This window comes from Sebastes umbrosus, chromosome 11 (genome assembly GCF_015220745.1).
Source record: "Sebastes umbrosus isolate fSebUmb1 chromosome 11, fSebUmb1.pri, whole genome shotgun sequence".
Lineage (NCBI taxonomy): Eukaryota > Metazoa > Chordata > Actinopteri > Perciformes > Sebastidae > Sebastes > Sebastes umbrosus.
The window spans coordinates 7,837,986-7,861,704 of record NC_051279.1 but is presented as its reverse complement, the minus strand read 5'-3'; the positions used below and the strand labels follow the sequence as shown (position 1 = coordinate 7,861,704).

General features: G+C 41.7%; 1 protein-coding gene across 2 annotated transcripts in view; it reads left to right on the top strand.

The window, feature by feature from the left end:
* Positions 1 to 997: 997 nt before the first annotated feature.
* bbs9 (Bardet-Biedl syndrome 9) overlaps positions 998 to 23,719 on the top strand; it is a 185,377-nt gene continuing 162,655 nt past the window's right edge. The window contains exons 1-6 of one of the 2 annotated variants that reach the window (XM_037785187.1): positions 998 to 1,188; positions 4,703 to 4,821; positions 5,391 to 5,541; positions 9,641 to 9,705; positions 9,957 to 10,070; positions 17,755 to 17,929. In XM_037785187.1, the coding sequence (XP_037641115.1) occupies positions 4,710 to 4,821; positions 5,391 to 5,541; positions 9,641 to 9,705; positions 9,957 to 10,070; positions 17,755 to 17,929 (617 nt within the window). In that variant the 5' untranslated portion in view covers positions 998 to 1,188; positions 4,703 to 4,709. The remainder of the gene's footprint in view (positions 1,189 to 4,702; positions 4,822 to 5,390; positions 5,542 to 9,640; positions 9,706 to 9,956; positions 10,071 to 17,754; positions 17,930 to 23,719) is intronic. The other variant, XM_037785189.1, reaches the window with a different exon arrangement.

Sequence of the window (23,719 nt, the reverse complement as noted above, 5' to 3'; positions counted from 1 at the left end):
TCCTCTGCTGGGCCTTACTGGTGAGGGAGCTGATGTTTAGCTCCCACTTGAGGTCCCGGGCGATGGTCGTGCCCATGAAACGGAATGACTCCACCGTGTTAACTGGGGAGCCGCGCAGGATGAGGGGTGGGGGAGAGGGGCTGAGTTTCTCCTGAAGTCCACTGCCATCTCCACTGTCTTCAGAGCGTTAAGCTCCATGTGGTTCTGGCTGCACCAGGATGCCAGATGGTCAACCTCTCATCTGTAGGCAGACTCATCACCCTCGGAGATGAGGCCGATGAGGGTGGTGTCGTCTGCAAACGTTAAAGAGCTTGACAGATTGGTGTCTGGAGGTGCAGCCGTTGGTGTACAGGGAGAAGAGCAGTGGGGAGAGAACGCAGCCTTGGGGGGCACCGGTGCTGATGGTCTGGGTATCGGAGACTTGCTTCCCCAGCCTTACGTGCTGACTCCTGTCTGTTAGAAAGTCTGTGATCCACCTGCAGGTGGAGTCAGGCACGCTCAGCAGGGAAAGCTTGTCCTGTAGCAGAGCTGGGCTGATGGTGTTGAATGCAGAGCTGAAGTCCACAAACAGGATCCTGGCATAGAAGCCAGGGGAGTCCAGGTGCTGGAGAATGTAGTGGAGTGCTATGTTTACTGCATCGTCTACAGATCTGTTGGTTATTGTCTTTAAGTGGTGGAGCACAAGTCGTTCAAAAGTCTTCATTATAACAGAGGTCAGAGCGACGGGTCTGTAATCCTGAAGACCTGTGATCCTTGGCTTCTTGGGGACCGGGATGATGGTGGAGGCTTTGAAGAGTGTAAACACTGGAGACAACTGGTCTGCACAGTGTTTGAGGGTTGCAGGTGAGACAGCGTCTGGGCCGGCTGCCTTGCAGGGGTTTTGTCCTTTGAAGAGCCATCTATCCATCCATCCATCCATCTATCTATCTATCAATCCATCCATCCATCTATCTATATATATATCCATCCATCCATTCATCTAGAACCAGTCCTTAGTCCCAAAAAACTCAATTTCCCAGCAGCCCCTCTGCTTCCGCTCCTGCGCACAGCCGCCCGGCTTCTCCGTTGAGCGTCAGTGTCATGACAACAGGACGATGGCTGCAAGCAAGAGGTTGAGAAATGTGATTTTTGTGTGAACGAGGAGTAAACAAACCATCGTCTTTTACGGACTGGCTCCTGTGTGTGAGGGTAAGAACAACCTGTTAACGAACCTGAATGTGTTTTTGTCGTCCTGTGACACTATTCTTGACCCTGCTAGCTGGTATCCAGGTAACTTAGAGAGCTAATTAGCCGGCTAAGCTAAAGTTAATTCAGCCGGCTTGACATTTGCTGCAAGCAAATGTACCTGTGTAGGATGCCTCGACTTGTAACCGACTTAAAACAGCTCCAGGAGGCATGTATAGTACATTTACTTGACCTTTTTTGTTGCTCAGTCATATAGAGGACTTATTTACCACAACATGAGTCCTCTTGGGTATATTAGAACAATAAACCCACAGGTGTTTAGTCACGTGTCATTAATAAAGCCCGAGAGCACACCCAGTTCAAGTTCAACTAATAGTACTTTCTGATATACTTAAAGGTCCCATATCATGCTCATTTACAGGTTGTATTTTGTAAGATAAGATAAGATAAGATGAACCTTTATTAATCCCCAGAGGGAAATTCAGGTGTCAAAGCAGCAACATCAGCAAACAGAGTGAAACACAGGAGAGGTACAGGTATACAAAAATTATAAAAACAATAATAGAGATATAAAAGATACAGAGTGAATGGGTGAACATAGTGTGTACAGTCCGTCAATAAATAAATGTAGTATTTACAATAAATAAATGTAATATATGCAGTGTATAAAGTGGTATATAGGATGTATTGTATATATATTTATTTTTTACATACTGTCACACCCTGATAGTATTTAGAAGCTGTGCTTCCCCGTTGGATGTGATACTGCCTGTGGAAACTTGTTTTGCCTTGTTGTCTCATAGTTCCATACAATTACTACTGTGTGGAGGTATGGGGAAACACATACAAAACCAACACTGATCCAATTGTCATGCTACAGTCAGAAGAGAGCTATACGAATTGTAAACTGATCGGATTTATTATTTATTTTGACAAACCAACCAACCCACTATTTATTAACTTACATGCTTTAACATTTTGTGATCTAGCTGCACAGATAATGTTTAAAGTCCAAGATCATTTGCTTCCTAACTGTATTCAGAGGTTGTTTGAATTTAGAGAGAGAGCCAGTATGAATTCAGGGTAGGGCTGCACAATTAATTGTTTTTTTTTAATCCGAATCACAGTATGGCCTACTGTAATTTTCAAATCGCAGGATTAGGAGGGAAATCACAATATTTGTTAAAGGCAAAATGTGTGTCAAAATACCATTTGACGTTAAATATTGTGGTGCTGTGGAGTTGTCCTACAGGTTTAACAAAACATCTTTGTTTGGGACAGATCCCCGCAAAAATCCAATCATCATCATGTTGTTCAATGAAAAATAAGAATAATGATGTAATGATGTATGTCATTTTCATACCCTCTAATATCGCAAATGATATATAATATCAATCAAAATAAATCGCAACTAGATATTTTTTTCAAAATCATGCAGCCCTAATTCAGGAGAATAGGTATCCTATGTTTAAAAAAGCAAGGGTAAGGGCAAATATTAAACAAATAGAGTATACTGTCAAAGGGGTCAGCTAGAGTTGTTGTGAGTGACAAGGAATTAAGAATATGTAGTTCACTTTAAAAATGTTGAACAATTGTTTGTTTCTGCTTTATTTTATTTTTCTACACCCTAAACCTAGGCTAGTAGTGAAAGGGTTGCCTAATATGTTATTTAAAAATGGTAGGTATAATACGCTTAAGCCACCTTATCGGTCAGGTAGGTTTTCCCTTTAATTTAATGCCTTATTGTTATTTATTTATTTATTTTAATGTGCATTCTTTGTGGAAAATTGTTAATATTGACCAAAATAAATTACTAATACTACTACCTTAAACAGTGTTGGTCAGAAAGCATTAATCAAGGCACATTTTACAGCTAATTGTTTTAAACTGGTTAGGGTAAATTGTAAAAAGTGCAGGTGATGTGCAACAGGTTGCGCCAAGGAAAGTCAACAAAGCACCAAGCCAAGCAGACAGTTATAGGATGATACTGTAAGTTCATTAGCCTGTTAGAAATAAAATTAAGTTGCTATAAAAATAAGTGAGGAGTGCCGGACAGGGATTTGCACCTTTGTGGCTTACTGCCTCTCTCTCTGCTGTCATTGGGAGAAGCTGCAGGTAATGCTGCTACAACTAACAATACTGTATCATCAGAAAAAAAGCAAACAGCTCTTTGCTCTTGTGAATGCAACAAATATTTGATATTTTTTTTTTTTATTTGATAAGTTTTTGAGTACAATCATTTTCAGGTTTAATAATAAAAAAAAAAAAAAAAAAAGCAAAAAATCTCTATTCTTCCTTCCCGGTCTGCCTCCCTCACAGCCTTTTAAAAATTAATCTTTTGTGAAATATCTTGGCAGTAGAAGGTGTAATATTCCTTTAACACCCGCTCAGCTCTGTGTGGCAGTGTACTGGAGATGGGAGGGATTCCCTCTCTGGATTAGCTGCCCGTTCCACCTGCTCAGCATTTAGCAAGTAGAAAAGCTGCTTGCCCCCTCCTACATCCCTCCTCATCCCCCCTATACTCACACTCAGAATCCTGGGGTCATGTGATTGGTCTTCTGGTTTACCATTGGCTGCAGGTGCACAGAGCACTGAGAGCCTCTTGGGCCCACACAGTGGGCCAAGCTGTCACCATGCCAATGGCTCGCGCTCCACCTCTCTGGTCAAATTGATAATCCAATGTTTTTGTAGTGAACAGAGGGTTGGTGGTTTGATTCTGTGCCAGCAGGATAAATCTGGGAACAGAAGTGAAAAAGTAATGCTTGCACCTTCTTCATTACCAACTGATGTGGTGCCCGAGAGCAGTGAAAGGACATATTTTATGGATATTTCATATTGTATTCAATGCATAACAATAACAGTACAGAAAAAACGGTAAACTGTACAATTAACCAAAATAGTGAACGCAAACTGCAGGAGGTTTGTGTAAAACGAGCGATTTTGGATTAACTTTTAGGAGATTATTTCCGTGAAAAATATAGATGAGTTTTCTTGTTATTTTAAGGGACTTTTAATACAATTCTCTGTATTGTGTATTTTTGTTTTATAATTTTTAACAATCATTCATACCTAATGTTTTTTTTTTTTGGCAAAATCACAGTTTTCTTCTCCCTGATGCTTGGCCATTGTTCTATCAGCTTTTTGGTTTCTTTAACTGCGTACTTTTCCAATGCAGGGCGAGGCTGTTTAGCAGAGAGGGAAGGCTCTGTTAATATAGCTTTTGTTCAGGTCTTCACCGTGCCCTTATCCTGCAAGATTTGTTTTAAGTTTGTATTATAAATAATTGTCCAAATAAAAATAACAATTTCATTTAGTTTTCTTCACAGAATTGAATAAAATGATAAAATATAGTCCAACTGTATTTTATTTCCTAAATGTGCTTTTATGAATTAGAAGGACTATATGTGATTGAAAAATGACACCACAGAGAAACAGACAGACAGCATCTGTGCATGTCACGTTCACAGAAGAAATCTAACACATTTCCTCCTCTGTCTTTCTCTCTCTATCCAATCAGAGGCAGCATGTCTCTGTTCAAGGCCCGTGATTGGTGGTCAGCAGTGCTTGGCGAGGGGGAGGAGTTTGACCAAGGATGCCTATGTGTCGGAGATGTGGACAACAGTGGGACCGGACATGGTCAGTGTATAATGAGGAAGAGATACACCAACCACCTCACAAAAAGACACAGTATAATCACAGACCAAACACAACACTTTGACCCCTGACCGTTAAACCTATAGACTATATAAAGATGGACAACGCATGTCCGCAGTAGTGATTGGGTGGTGAAGTCCCGCCCATACACCCACCCGAACCAATTGTGAGTTAAGCACGGCCGCAGCTTGTCAGTGAGAGAGAATCACAGCTGCCAATCATGACATCTCACCCCCTTTTTACAGCATCAAATAACTAATTAAAACCAAACTTAATAGAAAAATGATCACTTGAACATACATCAGCATGATAAGAACTACCTAAAATGAAAGAAACCATCTTTGAGGAAAAAATGATTTGACGTGTACTTTGACTTTTTAGTTTGGCCCGTGTCCCATCCACGGCATCAAAGTTGTCAAACTTCGTGTTATAAAAAAGAAGAATGTAATGCTGTTTAGACCCTTTGAGCTCCTGTCCTCTTAGCAGTGACAACTTCATTCCTGACTTATAACATACAACAACTGTCCTCTTCTGTGTTTATAACTTTGTAGACAAGGTGGTGGTGGGCAGCTACATGGGGATGCTGCGGATATTCTCCCCACATATCAATAAGACCAGCGAGGGCGGTATAGCTGACGCCCTGCTTCTGGAAGTCCAGCTTCAAAACGCCATCGTCCAGGTGGAATTGGGCAAGTTTGTCTCGTAAGTAGACCTCACAAACCGAGGACACCAAAGGGTTGAAATAGATATGTGCTGCAGCCATGGTGGACTGTAGAGTGTTATACTTTCCCTCTAGATTAAGTCTTCTATCCTATGAACAGATGTGACATGTAATTTGACACTGTGATTAAAAGGACACGATTAATGCAATTTACGATTAGACAAAGGTTAAATTCCAGATGCTGAATTGAACATCAGAACATTTAATTCTGATTTGTAGTAGATGTTTAATGTTTTGGAATGCTTTTTGTTAGTTTTTGTTACGAAGATGGATATGTTAGTATTTAGACACTAACGAGTTCTATTGGTTCTACTACTGGCTTCAGTCTTAACATGGCACCACTCCTGATAAATCAAGTCACCACAGATCTGTGCTCTAACACCAAGATGATTGATGGTGTTGCTAATCTCTCTCTGCCCGCCCCCCCCTTCCCTCCCTCCAGCCCTCCAGGCTGCAGTCCTGTACGTGAGGCATTCACCTGTGTTAATGTTTTGTAGGTCAAATTGGCATTAGCCTAATGTCCTCTGCAAGGAATCAAACTGAAATCACTGTCTCACGTATGCAGAGCACCACCTTACTGTCTTAGGACAAATAACAGATTACACTCCTCTAAAGGCACAAAGAGGGTGTGGACAGCAAAGCAAATGTAAACATCAGATCTTGTACCATTTTAGGGATGCAACTAATGCACATTATTAATTTTTTTAATTAATTTTTTTCAATTAATTGATTTATCATTTAGTCTATGAATATCAGAAAATACAGACGAGCACTCCCAAAACCTAAACAATTTACGATGATATAAAACTGAGAGTATTAGCTGGCTTCATGTTTTTGCTTGTTAAATTACACTCTCACTGTTTGTTGGTAATTATTGTTTTTTGTGATGGAAGGTTAGGTTACAGGGATATTGCCAAGGATCCATTCATGGCTTTCACACCTGCACTTCTTACTGTTGGTGGTTTCTAATGTTTGTGGCATTGGAATTGAATTCCACTATTGCAATCAATCTGAATAAGAGGAGCAGCTAAATGCCTAAAATCTAAATGTTATGCAAAATAAGAACAAAAAAGTTGCAAACTCTACATTTACATTGCATACGTTTAGTTGATGCTCATTTTTTAAATGGCTTGTTGTTAGTGAGCAGGTAGAAGGTCATCGTTGGAGAGGACACAGAGGTGTTGATGGACATAATGGCCTGCTGCAGGAATTGAACTATTGGACTTAGATTACAGGACAGCTACTATGTGCACTGTGGCCACCCTGACAGCCATATCTCTATTTGTGTAACATATATGTGCTGCTGCTTATCTCGCATTACTTTTTAAATGTCACTATTTTTGTGGACTTTATTAACATATTCTTTATGTTCTCTCCGGCTCAGATGTCAAGCAAACACAAGTCCAAGTCAGTCCTCTCCCACTCATGTTAACCTGTCGTTTACCTGAGTCCATCTCAACAAATGCCCGCGCAGGCAGCACTAGGGTTCACTTGGGAACGGTCTGAGACCATTTCTCACAAGTGGTCTCGAACCGGTTGTTTTGGTCCGCACCAGAGTATGATTACTGCATTCACAAAGAAACTGCACCAGAGTTTGATTAAAACAGACTAAATGTTGGCTTGTTAAGACGCCCTTTAACTCTATGTCTTGACCTTCTGTGAATTATAAACATTCGTGGTATAGCTTATAATAAAGCCTTACTTTAAACTGGCAGGCAGAAACGCCCATTCATAACTCACCACACTGTGTTTTCATTCATAGAAAAACCATCCCTGCTGTTTCTTACCACCACATTAACATGTCTTTTTATTCCCCTGCGATGCATGCCAACCCAAAACCGCCCTGTCAGGAGTTTCTCTCCCTCGTCATGATTTACCACGATCTATCAGCCACCGAGCGACCCAAACATAGTTGTGCTTATAATGTAAGGCTGACCACTGAGTTGCTCGCATAGCTGTCGGAAACCAAGGGGCCCCATGCTGCTTTCTTATTGCGCTGCATAATTGGATCTTGAGAGCTGACCCCCTCAGAGTCAAGGAGAAGTGAAATGTGCAAATGCCTCCGGTGAAATTGGCTTGTTTTGGAGCGTAGATGATTAAGAGACCCTTCACAGCCAAAACTATTTGAAAGTGGGGAAGAGGAAGGATAGCGGGAAGAATGGAATGATGTGGGATGACAGAATAGTGATGATATGTCACTTAGTGGACAGTTTTATCCACTTTATACTTTGCTAAGCAGGAAATAGAACACACTGAACCTTGTGACCTTTTATAAAACCCATTTTTAAAAACGTTTTTTAACCTTTGTGAGCCTTAAAGCATCTGAATGGAACAAACTGACCTTAACATTGTTTGTGCCTTGCTTTAATCTTCAAAGTAGTAGGCACTAGGCACACAGGAGAAAAAGAGTTAAAGCAAATATTTTTACATTCTTCGATTAAACATTTAGGTGAAGCAGACAAATGTTTGGCACTGATAGTTACGACACTGACAGTTACGACACTGATATCTATAGACGAATCCGGCGACCACTTTGTGTGGTCCGCCATCTAGCAGCGCTGGCATTATTGCGGTGGCATGTCGTAGTGACTATACCGTTTCAACTGGTTACTTTCAGCCAAATGCGTCCGTCATTGCTCGCAGAAACTTACATAAATGGTTGGTGTAGATAATTAACACAGATGAGTATTTATTTGAAATTGATTACAATAAAATCAATATAGGTGGCATCATGTGACTATAAAAAAATAAAATATCTGTCTGTCTGTGTATGTATGATTGCTCTTCGCACATCTCAAGAACTATTCATCCAATTAACTTCACACGTGGCAGGTATAAGCAACCATACTGCAGTTCTCGACATAGCTGCAAACAGCACTTTTGGGGTTCAAACAATCATCGCGTTCCGGTCGGGCATGTGCTCCGATCGGGCGCTGTACTAGTTCTTAAAATTTGGGAAAAAAGCAAACGGTGATGCAAAGACTATCTGCACTGCTTCAGAATGTATGACAATCCCGTTACAGTTAAAGTTTGCTGTGGATAGAGAGTGTGTGCTTAGTTTTTCTAGCCAGTCTGAAATATACAGGAAATTAAGCACAAGCGCCTCACCTTTAAATATTAAACTACAAATTGAACCCCTAACCCTGGCAGCCTTTTGCCATTGATCTGAACACCATACCTCCCATCGCCTTACTGTGGGTGCACAGGAACCTTCCAGAAAGCGACGTTTCTGGGAACAGCTCTGGTGGTTTGCCTCAATGGCTTCCCACGGCATCACGCTGGAAGCAGCATCCAACTAAATCAGTCTGCTTGGAAGACGTCGTGTTTAGTTACCTGTGGTTTTCGGCACAGCATTCTTCAGAGACGGGTGGGCATTTTGGAGGCTGGCCCTCGACAGAGAAGCACGTTGTAAATATTGCCAGGGCAGACCGGGGTGGGCATATGGTGAAAGGTTTTGTTTCAGAACTGACTTTGAGTGGTTTTCCAAGGAAGAAAGAAAACTTGTGGGATCCAGTTTTTCTCCTCCCTTGTTGTTCTTCTCTCGACAAACATTACAACAGTGGTTGGAAGTTAGTGAGACAGCAGCTGCTCTGGGTCCAAAGAGTGTACAGATTCCTTCTCTGTGGGTTTGTGGTAAAGTGAATACGTGAAAATCTAGGATCAGCATCACTGAGACCATCATCTACACCTCAACCAAAACCAATGTTAAAAAAAATCCTCCAGCTGTTACAGTAATTATTTTAGAAGTATGAGTTAAAATATGAATGGATACCACCCTTTAGCTGAGAGCACGGGTTCAACCACAGCGGCAGGAAACATCTGCCCTGCGGAGGTGTCTTTGAGCAAGAAACTGAATCTTAACCAGCTCCATGGTTACAGCTCTGTAGCTGACCCAGACGTCTGACCTGTGATGTAGGGATGGGTATTGGTCATGGACTGTATATCTTTGATCAAGATTTTGATGATTATCGGGATGATATTGTGAATTGCTATTATTTTGGCCAGGATAATCGTGACATGAAATTTTCATATCGTCCAATGCCTAGATGTGTAACAATGTATCTTTTGTTCTCTTTTCAGGTGTTCAGAGCTTCTTCATCTGGCTGTTCTTCACCCCAGGAAGTGTTCAATCTTCTCTGTTTCAGGTAACACACATGCACACAAACATTAAGGAGTTAAATGCTTTTTTTATCAGTTATGTTCTCTGTATTTCCTCCCACTTTGAATAGACGATTGTTTTCATCATTCATGTTAAGTGAGAACAACTTTCACCTTCAAAAACAGCATACTGACTTGTTGTTTTCTGGTCTTTGTGTGTGTGTGTGTGTGTGTGTGTGTGTGTGTGTGTGTGTGTGTGTGTGTGTGTGTGTGTGTGTGTGTGTGTGTGTGTGTGCAGGCACTGCAGGGAACGTGGAGCACGGTGATCAGTACCAGCTGAAGTTGGTTTATGAACACAATCTGAAGAGAACAGTCTGCAACATGACCTACGGCACCTTTGGAGGGGTCGGAGGTATGACTGACTGATTTTTCTTTTGGCTGCATTTTGCCAGCTGTCTCACTCTTTTTATTTATTTATTGATTTATATATAATTGTTTTGGTAAGTCTGTGGACATGCTCACATCCTAGCTCACTGATTCTTGCATTTCATGATAACATCTCTCTGACATCATGGCATAAAGTCCCATGAACACTTTATATCCACCAGCAGCAGTGGCTAGTAGAAGGTACTTTTACCATTTAACCAGCTGTGTGTCTGTGTGCACGCTCATGTGTTAGAGAGATTCAGGTTTAGGTTCAAAGCTTAGGGCAAGGGTTGGGGTTAGGCATTTAGTTGTGATGTTTAAGTTTGGGGTAAGGGGCCAGGGTATGCATTATGTCAGTGAGTGTCCTCACAAGTGTACAAGTACAAATGTGCGTATGTGTGCATGAGTGAACATTGGCAAAAGTGATAATTGGCAGCACTGGACAAATACATAAAACTATAAAAGTCTCTAAGAGGAGCGAATGATGGAAAGAGAGAGCGAGAGAGAGAGGGGTCATATAGCTGCTCTCTCTCCAGTCAATTGAGCTTTTGGAAAAACCAAGTAGGGGAAAGCCCTTCAGTAGTCAGCATCCAAGAAAAACACACACACACAGACAGACACACACGGGGAACCCCCTTTAAAGCAGAGAAAATGGCATTTCCAAATAAAGGCTGTATTGTCAAGGTGTGTGTGTGTGTGAGGAGAGAAATTGCCAGACTCTGTGGCCTGGCATGATGGACCCTTCATTCACTCCGTGTTTACAGAGTCTGACTGTGTGTTTGATTGATAGAAAGAACAGTGTGGGCTCATTAAAACCAATACCTTGGCCTGTGGTGAATACACGTGCGTAGTGCGTACCATGAACCTGCAAGTGAGTCTGTGTGTTTCCACGTGCTGTTTTCTGGTAACACCACACTGTACAGCAGGATTTTAAGATGTCATGTGAGCTCTCGTGCTCAGTCTCTCTCTCTCCAACACACACACACACACACACACACATACTTACAGGTTTGCATGGACGGATGTCCACATTTGAACATAAATGTATGCAAATGCAGCAGCACACACACACACACACACACACACACACACACACACACACACACGTAACCTAAAAGCCCTGACGCACATGGGGTTGTCGGTGAGCGTCTGTCGGCCTAGTTTTTGCGGTGTGTCCTGCACCGTTGGCTCTAGTCTGCCCTTGTCGGGGACTTTTTGGCGGATTTAGCATGTTGAATCGGCTGCGCCCGTCGGTGAGAGAAATCACTCTGATTGGCGTTTCAGCTTTAACGAATCAGTGCACAAGAAGAGAAATGGAAGTGAAGAAAGCAAGCCAACGAGTCAAGTCCAGAGGGTGCACACAGAAGGCTCTTGTCATTTTTCATCTTAATCTCATCTGATCATTCCAATACACAGATGTTTTCACAACAACATGGCCATCTGGAAGTTAAGTGGTGAGTGTGAGTGGTGTGAAAATGGTTGGCAAACGCTGCTTTATTTCATGTACGTATCATAACAACGGTTTGTATATCCATCGTCCTCGGTCTTCCGGTTTCCCGTTTTGAATGATGAATACAGACTACTGCCACCGGCTGTTGTAGAGTGTTATTTCATCTCACACAGGCACAGGCTGTAGTCTTTGCGGTGTGTTCAAGTGCAACTTTTTTGGCCAAGACAAAGGCGACGTGAGGCAACAGTCGGCCTTCATCGCCGCTAGTTCTTTGATGTCAGATTGATGCGTCTGGGCCCTTACACATTCTCCCATACAACCACATAATACATAATACACATAGTACATACAATACACACTTACAGTAAACACATGTAATAATGACTCACTGAAATACATGCACACCTATAGACAAACATAGTTCCTCTCCTCTCCTCTCCTAATTGATGTCATCCTCTTTCCTCTTGCTTTTCCCTGCTGTCACCACTAGATGGCGGTGCAGGCTGTGTATTTGCAGTTCCTTAAATTGAATGAATGGGATCCTGTATTGCCTCTTGCAGGGAAATTCCCTTTTTTTAACCACCTCTCAAGAGAGAGGTCAGAGTTCAGCTACAGAACAGCACCCGTAGATCTGGTAGCGATTCAGTGTCTACGTCAAGGACACTCCGGCAGTATGGGGATGTTTGTAACCGGCTCCTCAGCTTGAATTACAACCCAGCACATCAAAGTTTTCACTTTGCTATGGGCGTAATTTATATTTTAAATTAATTCAGACTTTATGATTCTCACCAATCATAGTATGGTTACATGAGGTTGGTACGGGTTACCATAGTTACACGTCTCCAAGGAGACTCTCAGTGAGAGACGACGTAAATTACTGCTCAGTGCATCCAAAAAGATACATGCTACTATTTATACACACACAAGTATGTTGAACAACAGTACACATATTGAGTGTGTAGTGAATAGTATGTAATTAATGAACTAAACAATAAAAATGGCTTGATTGAATTTCAGTAACCAAATTCTCAATTTTCACTCTGCATGTATTTAATTTATGTTGCATTGACGGTGGTTTAATTTTCATTCACCATCATCACTTAGACACTGCAGACCCTCTTCATGGTTTAACTCAAATCCAAATAAATCGTGACAATATTAAACTATAAATCAAAGAAAACTGAGCAGAATTTAGTTTTTTTTTCTTTCCTATTCTAGTACCAATCTTGCATCCCCTTAGATTCATCCACAACCACAACCTAAGCTCATTCTTATTGCCTGCTTCCTGTCATACAAATCTCTTATAAGCATGTTCTCGTGTTGAAATTGAAAAACAACACAACCTTTGTTTCCTTCCTTCGACTGTTGTAGATACACATTGTTATTTGACATCGTGGATGCAGAAGAGGTGGCTTCTTTTGTCTCGTTCGTCCTTGTTGAGGTCATACGTGTTGTTTGAGTCTGGGGAAGCTGCTCGCTGCTGGAGCTTTCCTCGCTGTTTCACACAGTTTACAGGAAAATGAGCAGATCTCACGGTTGATTTGCTGGAGCACGCTCACGCGCACTCGTAATGATTTGCAGACACAACGCAGAAGTGCACACTCATGTACAAACAAAGACATAAATATAGATATCCACAAAGCAACACACACAAGCACACTGAGTACAGAGTGATGGCTGTAGCTCTGAGGCCAGATCAGCCCGATCTCCAGATTTGTAGTTTTGTGTGTGTGTGTGTGTGTGTGTGTGTGTGTGTCGATTTTTCAGCAGTGTGTGACAGCACTCTGCTCTCCAATGTTCAAAGTGTGTGTTTGGATTTGGAAGCCTTGAGTGTGTGTGTGTGTGTGTGGGGAAGTTTTTGCAATTTGTGTCTGCTCTTACACGTGAGTGTGTGTGTGTGTGTGTGTGGGGAAGTTTTTGCAAGTTGTGTCTGCTCTTACACGTGAGTGTGTGTGTGTGTGAAGGTCTATAATAGCAGCCATTTAGCAGTGCTGTAGGCGCTGTAATAGCAGCTCTGTACTAATACTGCTCTAATAGCTGGGCTGCCTTCGGGTTTGGGTCACATTCAGGCCACACACACACACACACACACACACACACACAAACACACTGATAATGGATTGGCCTTTTCAAGCTTTGGTCAGACGCATATAGATATACACACAGTATACACATAATCACACACAGAGACACATGTACATACACTCATGAACAAACAAATTGGCATGGACATACACGTCCACATGTCTGTCTCACACACACACACCGTCTCTCTCTCTCTCTCTCACACACAGAGGCGAGGCTCTGCCCACTGCAGTGTGCGGCCAGCCTCTGTGCTTTGTTGGCTGCTCTGTGCGCTTGTTCAACATGTCTTATTAATGACACTAATACAGGCCCGTTTCCTCCACTGTGTCTGAGCAGCGGCGCTCTCATACAGGGCTCTTTGACACGTTATACCTGGGCGTGGGCGTGTGAAATTACACGTGCACAGTTGCTATTACGGCACAGCCTGGCTCTCATTTTCAGTACGTAGCACTTTTCTTATTATTGATGATACAGTGCCGTGTCAGGCTGTCTGAGTGGGTGTTATTTTGACCCTAGCGCTGCTTTTCTGGGTGGGAAACGACCATCAGATACCTGAAAAGTGTTTGCCTGGGAGGAAGGTCCACTCCTCGGGTATCCAGCCTTTTTTTTTTAAGTCCTGACAAAACAAAGCATGTTTATATTTGATTCAAGATTTCAACCAAAGAGTAACGAAATATCTTATTTATGATCACTGTTTACGGCAGCTTAATGCCTTATTTATACTCCTGTTGCTGTGCACTTATACGGGCTGGTGTGGCGGTTTGCACGTAGCATGTGATCTGTTTTTGATTTGGACCCGCGGTTTTCAAATCCTTTGTCAGGCGATCTTTGATTTATTTGATAGGCGTGATTCAATAGTTCCATATAAGTTTAACCCAACACATCTCCATGGCTGGAAATAAAAATCATGGAAGAGTTGGATGCAGAGGAGCTCCTGTGCCAAGAATTAATAAGGTGATGTGAGATACTTGTCAGGACATCCCACCTTCCGGCTCTGATGTCCAATCAAACTTCTGAGGCGTCCGCGGTGCCTGGCGCATAGTCACATTTTTCAGGAGGTGCGCGGTACATCTCTGTGTCTCTCTGAAAGCTCTGCAAACCATCTCTGCGGCTTGGCGGAAGCTGTGGGCAGGCTTTTCTGCAGAAGTATATATTAGGCTTTGATCAGCTGCAAGTAAAGTTAGTTTTAGCTTTTAATTTAGGCTAATTCTCTTTTTACTCCTGCCTGAAATGAGAAAATTCAAAATCAGAGTTACATTAGCCCCGTTTTCACCAAGAAATTCCTGGTAATTTTTAGACTACTTTTCAAAGAACTAAAAGGTTCCTTCAGCCCATTGTTCTCTGCGTTTCCCTGCGAAGATTTGGCAAATAGTCCGCTGACGTATGAAAAAGCATCATGACGTGACGAGGGCTGCTGGTGGTCACAGCGGTAAACAATCTGCAGCCCGCAGTTCAGTGTGTCTCACTGCGATGACATTTACTGCTGCATGTTGGATGTAATGATGAAATGCAGTCTGTCGCCACAGTAAATCATCTGTTGAGTGTTTGATGGTTATTTATTTGTGCTTTAGAGCGTAACCGCCATGAAACAATCAGAAAATAACTTCTCTTTCTCTCATTCACAGCACCACCGCACTGTATGTCTCTTCTAACCTTACCGCTCGCCTTCATGATCTCTCTCTCTGTTTCTCTCTGTCTTTTTTTTTTATGAATCAGAAAGCCGACAGCAGAGCCTAACCTTACTTTTAATGTTAACAAACAAAGACAAAATGCCCTCCCCTTGTCAATATTTATTTATAAAATCGATATTAGAGTACTTCCTTGTTTAATAATGAAGTACTACACGAGTTGAAGCCGTCGAAGCAGCTGCGCTGTGTGTGTGTCAGCAGCGGTCATTGCTGCAAACCCCACCCCGAAAGTTCCAGTACTTTCAGAAAGTACTACGCCCCGAGCAGGGCCTTTTTTAGGGGTAAAATGTCCCCGTAACTTAATTTAGACCATGGTCCCTGCGGTCGAAATGCAATGAGTTCCTCAACAGGTTCCTAGTTCCGGTGGAGGTACCTGTGTTGAAGTGTTGCTCAAGCACTCCTTTACATAGTTATGTCATTAAATAGCACTGGGAACTAGCTAACGGCCATTTTCTTTAGACGGAACGGAAAGGGGGGAAACAAAAACATGTGATTGGTTGACGCTTCATCTCGTCATTGGAGCGCTGAAAAAAGTTGAGAACAACTCAACTTTGATTCGTAGAGCATCATGCCCGTCACGCAGCGACTATTAAACACACTTCAGGGCAGGGTGAGAGAGACCTTCAGGATGTTAGCGGCCACCCTGAACTCCGCTCATCACTCAAACACACACACACGTGTTTACTCAGAATAGGTGTGTAGGAGTGGGCAGCTTTTCTCTCTAAATCCTTGGTGATAGATGTCGAGTGTGTGTGAATGTGTGTGTGTGTGTGTTGCGCTGTAGGTGGCTGTCTCCCTGACCTCTAGTTGATGGCGGTGTGAGTTTTAATAGCGCGTTGAGGCCTAATTATAGTTCTCTGGTCACACAGCCCCACTGCTTTATGGCCGTGTGTGTTGCTGTGTGTTTGTGTGTGTTAGGGCTTAGTATGTCCTACATCAGGCCTTTCCTAACAAACACACACTCTTGTACACATTCATACCCAGACCCAGGTGCGTGTGTGTGTGTGTGTGTGTGTGTGTGTGTGTGTAGGTGTTAATGGAGATATCAGATTCAGCCAGAGGGAGAAACACACCTCATAGCACAACACGACATCACGGCTGAAATGAAACAGAAGCCGTGAATGTCTTTCAGGATCGTTGGTGCTCATGCTTAAATACTCGAAAGTTTGAAACAGTCAGAGCTGTCAGAAAACAGAACATGTAACCCCAAAAAAGTGAAAGGCCTTTTTGGCTAACAGTGATTGGGCTTTTATTCATTTCAACAGTTGTCCAAATTAAATTGACTTTGCTGCCGTAGAAACAGGCTTTTTAAACCCAAACTGGACTGACTGAGAAGACGCTCGTTACATGCATAGTGTCCTTTCAAAATAAACTTCCATTTTCACAGGAAGTGAGGTTTATGCAACACTACTACTTAGATGGGTTAGGAAATGGCAAAGAGGGTGAAAAAAGGCGATGTCACGCGTCATCATTGCATCTTGTCATTGGGGTACAACACATGCGCTGGTCTGCACTTGCCAAAGTTGAGCCAATAGCAACACATGACCGCAGCTCCAGTTATACTGTGAATGTTTCCTACCCCATAGCTCGAGGCATGAAGTGTCTCAACCTCTTTCAATAAGCCTTGGGAAACGGTCGGGGTTTATTTTAACTTCACTGACTAACGATTCAAGTGATTAACGAGTCACGTGAGTGACGATACCGACGAGTCACGTGACTAAAGACTGGCAGGACAAAATAAGTCAACTTTACTTTTAGTTTCACACAGGATACGAACACCTGTTTGAAAGTCTTGTGTCTGTTTTCATCCACCACCTCCCTCCCGCCCGCCCTTTGGGGACTCTCACACTATTAATACTACGTCTCTTGCTCCGTCTGTTGAACATACTTCGTCACATACTGTTCGGTACATACTTCCTGTCGGTTTCCGATGCTGCCCAATCGGCGGTATTTGACGAGTTTGTAGTGAGACCGTGTTGGAATGTACTATAGGTAAAGACAAGTGAAGTCTCTCCTCCAAGGTATTCATTGTGTTGCACTTGGTTGTACACACGAAATGTGAAGACGTTTTTTTGTGGAGAGCTCGGGAAAGAAGTTCAAACATACTTTCACACCTCCACACACCCAATAATGTTGCTAGGTTCGCGTCTAGGTAAACGGACATACCCTATTTTTTCCCTGACAATGCTGATTTGCTAACAAATCTGTGTTGAATTATAGAAATAAACAAGAAACCTCGCTGTAAACCTCGCTGTAAAAAAAACTGAATCCACCGACCGGTCAATGAGTAAATGTGATCTCAATATTGCCCAAAATAATCGGGATTATGATATTTGCGATAATCAAGCAGCCCTAACCAACAGTATGTAAGTGCTTCCCTAGTGATTTTGGTCGTTATTGGATATCAGTGACTGAATCGTCTCCCCCCCCACACCTCTGTCCCTCAGGTCACCACTCCCTGTGTATCCAGTCTATGGACGGGATGCTGATGTTCTTCGAGCAGGACAGCTACTCCTTCGGCAGGTTCCTCCCTGGTTTCCTGCTGCCCGGCCCGCTGGTCTACAACCCCAGAACAGACAGCTTCCTCACTGTTTCCTCTGCACGCCAGCTGGAGAGCTACAAGTAGGTGTTTTCATAAAGCCTTCATATTTATGTGTAATATTTATTATGTTCGTCTGTTATGATCTAATGCTGGTCAGCTTTTCTCTCATTTTACTCAGACAGCAATACAACAGGTTTACATGTTACAAAATAACACATTACTTTTCAGGGGTGGAAATATATTTTAGGAACATTTAAAACCACTCAAACTAGAGGTCGACCGAAAGTGGATTTTTAAAAGCCGATATAATAACGATAGTTTGTAGCAGGAAAAAGCCGAAAGCCGATTAATTGGCGATATCCTCTTTACTTCTGCAGCAGCCTCGTCAGCTCCTTTTACATACGCCGTTTTTATTTAACTAGTGGAGACTGCGCAGCCATCGGCCACTATCAGAGCCCAGTTCCACCAATATAAGGTAATATAAGATGGTTTGGAAAACACCCTATTGCCGTTGATTAATCGGCCAAACCAATAAATAGATCTACCTCTAACTCAAACACCCCAAAAATGTTCGGCCTAGTCATTCGAACACATACCAACCAGCTCATAAAAGCATTTCTTTATTTTCTGGGATATATTCCATTTGTTTAAATTAGTTGTCATGCACTAATGTTATTTTAAAATCCTTGAAGTAGGCCTTTCTGCAGACATTTTTTTGTAATTAATAACCTTCCTTGAGAAGGAGAATTGTCCCGATGCCCTGTTGCGCTTAACCCCACCCAACTTTTCCTGTAAATCAGTGCAAATGCCAGACGTTTTATTCCAAAATGAGTTGACTTACTTTTGCTGAATGATGGCTGAAGTAAAAGTAAAGCATAACATGGATTGCTTTTTAAAGTAATACAAAAAGCAACATAAAGTAAAACATATATATTTTAGACATTGTTAGATCAATGTTAACATTTAACATGAATACACGTCACTTTTTAAGTGCCAGTCTGTAAGCTGCAGCAGCTATGAAGTTATATGAGGTTACCTGGCGTTGTCCACTGTCTTCAGTATCAGCTGCTGATGGTTAGTGAGCGGCGCTGACTCACGCTTCACCATCTTAAAGGCATCTGCTCTCACTGCAGAGCTCGTCTGGATGGACCAAAGTAGACACACACACATACACACGCACACACACACACACCCACAGTTTGATCGGAAAGTACCTCTCTTTAATGTAAGCACATGCACACTTCCCATTTCCCTCTGGCACAGGCATGGAGAGCTTTTAGAAGTCTCACAGGCTGTGTGTGCGTGTACGGCATGTGTGTGTGTAGTTTTCTCGCCCAGCTGTTTGTTATCTGTATGCCCCCCACCAATATCAAGAAATTCTCCAGACTAGATATTGCTGTGGAAACACTGACTTCACTACTCTCCCTGGACACACAAACATAGCCTTGCGATGCACTTTCAGTAGTAAATTACATAGAGCAGATACTGAGTACCTTTACATACACGACAACACTGCATTACTTATAGTAACAAGCTTGTTATGTCCATTACAACCCAAACTAACATATCATTTCTGGTTTAAATGGATTAATTTAAATTTAGCTCCTTACTGCACCTTTATGTTCATTTTGAAAAAATAAAACATCCAAGTTAGTTTGTAAATTATAACTTACGGGTGAATACATGTAAACATTCAGTAGAAATGTACAAATGCTTGTTCCTCTTTTCAGTACTTAAAGTGGCAATCCTTAAGATGTCAGTTCTCAGTGATATGGGGACACCTTAATTATTGGTGGTAACAGCAAATGATTTTAATACTACAGATCCCAGTATACTGTAATATAACAATAATTGGTCTTTTTCCATCATTCTGTGAGCAACCATGATCTGATTTTATGCTGCACACGGCATCAGTCTGCTAACAGCGAAAGAGAAAATAGTTGGTGATTTCGCTGTGCAGCCTGTCGCCTGCAGCTCTTCATCTAACAGCTCACTGTGGCTGCCCCTTCTTCTTCCATTACTCCCTGACATATTTCAAACTGATCCGTTGTCAAAAAATTACCAAAGTGACTGTTGTCTTGTTTTGTAGACGCATTTTTGATACGACAGTGGTGAGTGTCAACCTCACTGACAAACACATTGCATTTCTTGTGACTACTTCATAATAAGAGTCAACTTGTGTTTCACAAGTTGAAGTTAAAGCTTTTAATGTCAAGCTGCAGCAGTAGGAAATGTTTGCATTAGCAGTAACTTAATAAAGCATTTTTTCTGGGAATGTTGCCACAGACAGACACCGAGTTCATAATACTGCAAAGATAATAAATATTGCAATGCTTTCATCAGTGGGCCATAGACTCAAGAACCATAGTGACTTAAAGGAACAGTGTGTAACATTTTGGGAAATCTGTGAGAAGAAATGGAATATAATATGGTAAAGTACACAATAAAGTAGTGTTATTATGGTAAGGATGGCCTCTGAGCGAGGCAAACGACGTTATCATGGTTTTGCATTCGGCGGCTCATGTTACCGCAGTCTTGGAAAGGGAGGAGTGAGCGAAGGGGTACTCAGTTGGTTGCAATCTGCAACCACACCACTAAATGCCACTAAATGCCACCAAATCCTAAAAAAGTTACCTTTTAACATACATTTATTTAAATGACTTGCCACTTTAAAACAATGCTGAATAAAGTGCTTGTTGTGTACAGAAAATTACAGTAAACAATAGCAGTTAACAGTTAATAGTCGCAAACATTGGTGATAAAGACAATGAAGTTGCTTTAGGTGCTTCTCAATAAAAGCTTTTAATGTGAAACAAGAGTGGCAGGAAGTGAATTAGCAGTTCATTAGCACAGCAGTTGCGGTCCCAATACAGCTCTAAGAAAGCATTAACAAATTATCTCTCAACTGAAATGCTTTGCGATCGAACTGGTTTATGGCCCCCGGACTAAAAATATATCAATAAATAAAAATCAAATAGCGTGAATCGATAATAATGAACACTGGAAGAGAAAGCTTAATATAACTCTGGGTTACTTTTAGATATATTTTATACCTAATGGATTAAATTGTGATAATTCATTCGGTTGTTATTGAACGTTCAAACGGCTGACATTTATCTCTTAGCTCTGTATGGAAAAAACAAGTCTCTCTGGGTTTAAGAGCTGTCGTTTGACGGACTGAGATGCTCAAGATATGTTTTAATTTCTGCAGCGGACTCTTGTGCATTGGATTTGTATGGCATGGAGTCTTTTTGGGTTTCTGATTATCACTTGACTCACTCAGTTTTCACCTTTCTTACATCACTCTTAAAGGGCAGGTACACCCAAATTACAAAAAAACATTCTCTCTTACCTCTTGTGGTGTCTAGCCCTGCTTGGCCATGCAGAATCACATCTTTAGAGAAATCTTGAGGAGAGAAACTTTTACACAACCAGGCACTGATGTGTTATGGCTTCACCGCAGTTATATATATTCCATATCAGATGACGGGGTCAGGGCTTCACTGACTGTTGTACATTTAATATCAGATGACTGGTCAAACTGTTCTACCTCGCTCAGTTTATTTAGCCTGTTGGACCGTCTCCTGCTCTGATGAATGAGAGCTTGATTTGGTTGCTGTGTGTGAGTGTGTGTGTTGGCGTCAGCTTTGAGATTTTAGTTTGTGTTTACCCATGACACTGAGAGAGCATGTGCATGTAGTGTGTGTTTGTATAATTTGTGTGTCCATGTGTGCACACTGTGTGTATGTATATGCTTGTATGATCTATATGTTTAAGGTACATGAGTGTGTTTGTTTGTGGAGAGATCCTCTTTCATATAAATGAGAACACTGTTTCCTCAACCTCAGTGTCCTACACTCATACATGTTGACTGATACCGCCTACACACACACACACACACACACACGCTCACACAGTCAGGCCCCACCAAAACTTTGTCCAAGTGTGTGAGCAAGCGCACCACATTCACCACAAACACTTTTAAATGGCAAACAAAACAAAAAAACCTAGTGTTCCCAAGTGTATGTCACTGCCAGTGGTGTGTGTGTGCGTCTTGTTCTCCCTCCTCATATGTTAGGCATGCAGGTGAATAATCAGATTTTTGTGTTTTTTTCAATTTTTCTCTCGCACACACACAGTGCTTTGTGTGATTTTTACCCTCTTTCATAATACTTAAATCAACATCCAACCGACTTCTGATGGAAGGAACTGAACACACACAGTCACACATACATGTACTGTATGCAGTTAATTCACATCCCATCATTAATAAGCCATCTAAGTGAAGGCTGGAATAGCAATTCCAAAACAGAGTGAAAGAATACAGTTATTTTATGGTGTTGTTTTAGTATTATTAGACTGAATTTAATCCATTCACCCATGCAGGAGTCGGCCCGTCGATCCATTGAGTGTTGAGCTTTAAAAGCTTAAAACCGCTGACATGTTTAATATAGTCCATTTTCTTCCCCAGGAAATGGTCACGGTGTGATGAAAAGGTTCCTTTACTGGCAGTCCTCCATAAAGCAGCTCGTTAGTCTGCTCGCCGTTTCTCATAGAAGCTCAGCGGGTACGGCTACTGTATGGATGAGTTCAAAACTATAAATCACGCGTGGGTATTGCAGAAATCAAAGTTTGGAACACTTCCTTTGCTCTTTTCTGCACAATGTTATGAGGAATTAGTGGCACTTATAGGGTTGCATATGGTAATTTGATTTATCCGGGTATAAAATGATATTCAGGCAATGGGATGAGTAGTAATGTGACAATTTCTTCTTCTATACAAAAAATAAAAAATAGAAAATAAACAAGTAGGAAGTAAAAGTCTTTGTAAAGTGCCCATACAGACCTGACAGCACTTGAAATTTATTTTCAATTTTTTTTCCCGGGTGGCTGAGTGGCCTCTGATGTGTACAGTACCAAAGCTGTGTCCCAATTACATACTTCATACTAATTATAAACAAGTTTTGAGTTAGTGTGCTCACACTGAATGCATGAAAAGAATAAGATAAGATATAAACTTATCTTTATTCAGAGGGAAATTACTGCAATACAAAGTGAGAAGAGTGCAAATATAACAATAAAAACTAAGGATTGAGGCTTGAGGACGATATTGGAAAACAAAAAATAAACTCAAAAACGTTTTGCTTTATCTTTTTGGAGATTGTTTGGAGCTGTGTCCTTTCAAAATCTGTCAACGCACTACTAACTACAACATCAACTAACTACAGAAACACGATGCTCTATAGTATAGTGTATAGTATGTGTGTATATTTATTGTTTACTATCCAATAAAGGCAAAAATACCTTGACACAATCAATAACACGTACGTGCACAAGGCTCAAACATGAAAATCTTCAAATAGTTCAGCAAACGTGCTGTTTAGTGGTGTCAGTTTGTCTAACTAGTTTCCTCACATCACCCAACTGTTGTGTAATCTACTAAACAACAAAATGCTAAGGGAGAAATTGGTGTCCATGGATGGTTTGTATGAATCGCAAGTGATGCCAATAATGTGGCAGCCATATTGGATTATAGTCCTTTCGATTAAAGGTGGATTTCAGACCTGCCAGCTTTGATTAACAACAGTTCTATGGTCCAAATATGTAACACTGAGTGAGAAAACTGAGTGGATAAATCAGCAGTTATGTAGTGTTTGGGCTGCGGTCCGGACTCGGGCTGGGTCAGGTTTGCAGCGCTCCGTTCATCCAGGTGTTAGAGGAGAAGGACCGATTCTCGCCAAGTTGCTTCGACTGCCAGCTTCTTACTGGAAAACTCCTGATGCTGAAGATGCCAAAATCAACTGACCACAGATCAGTCTGACCACTCTATCCTCAGCCAGTTGCCAACAGCGCGCTGATTAAAACTGATA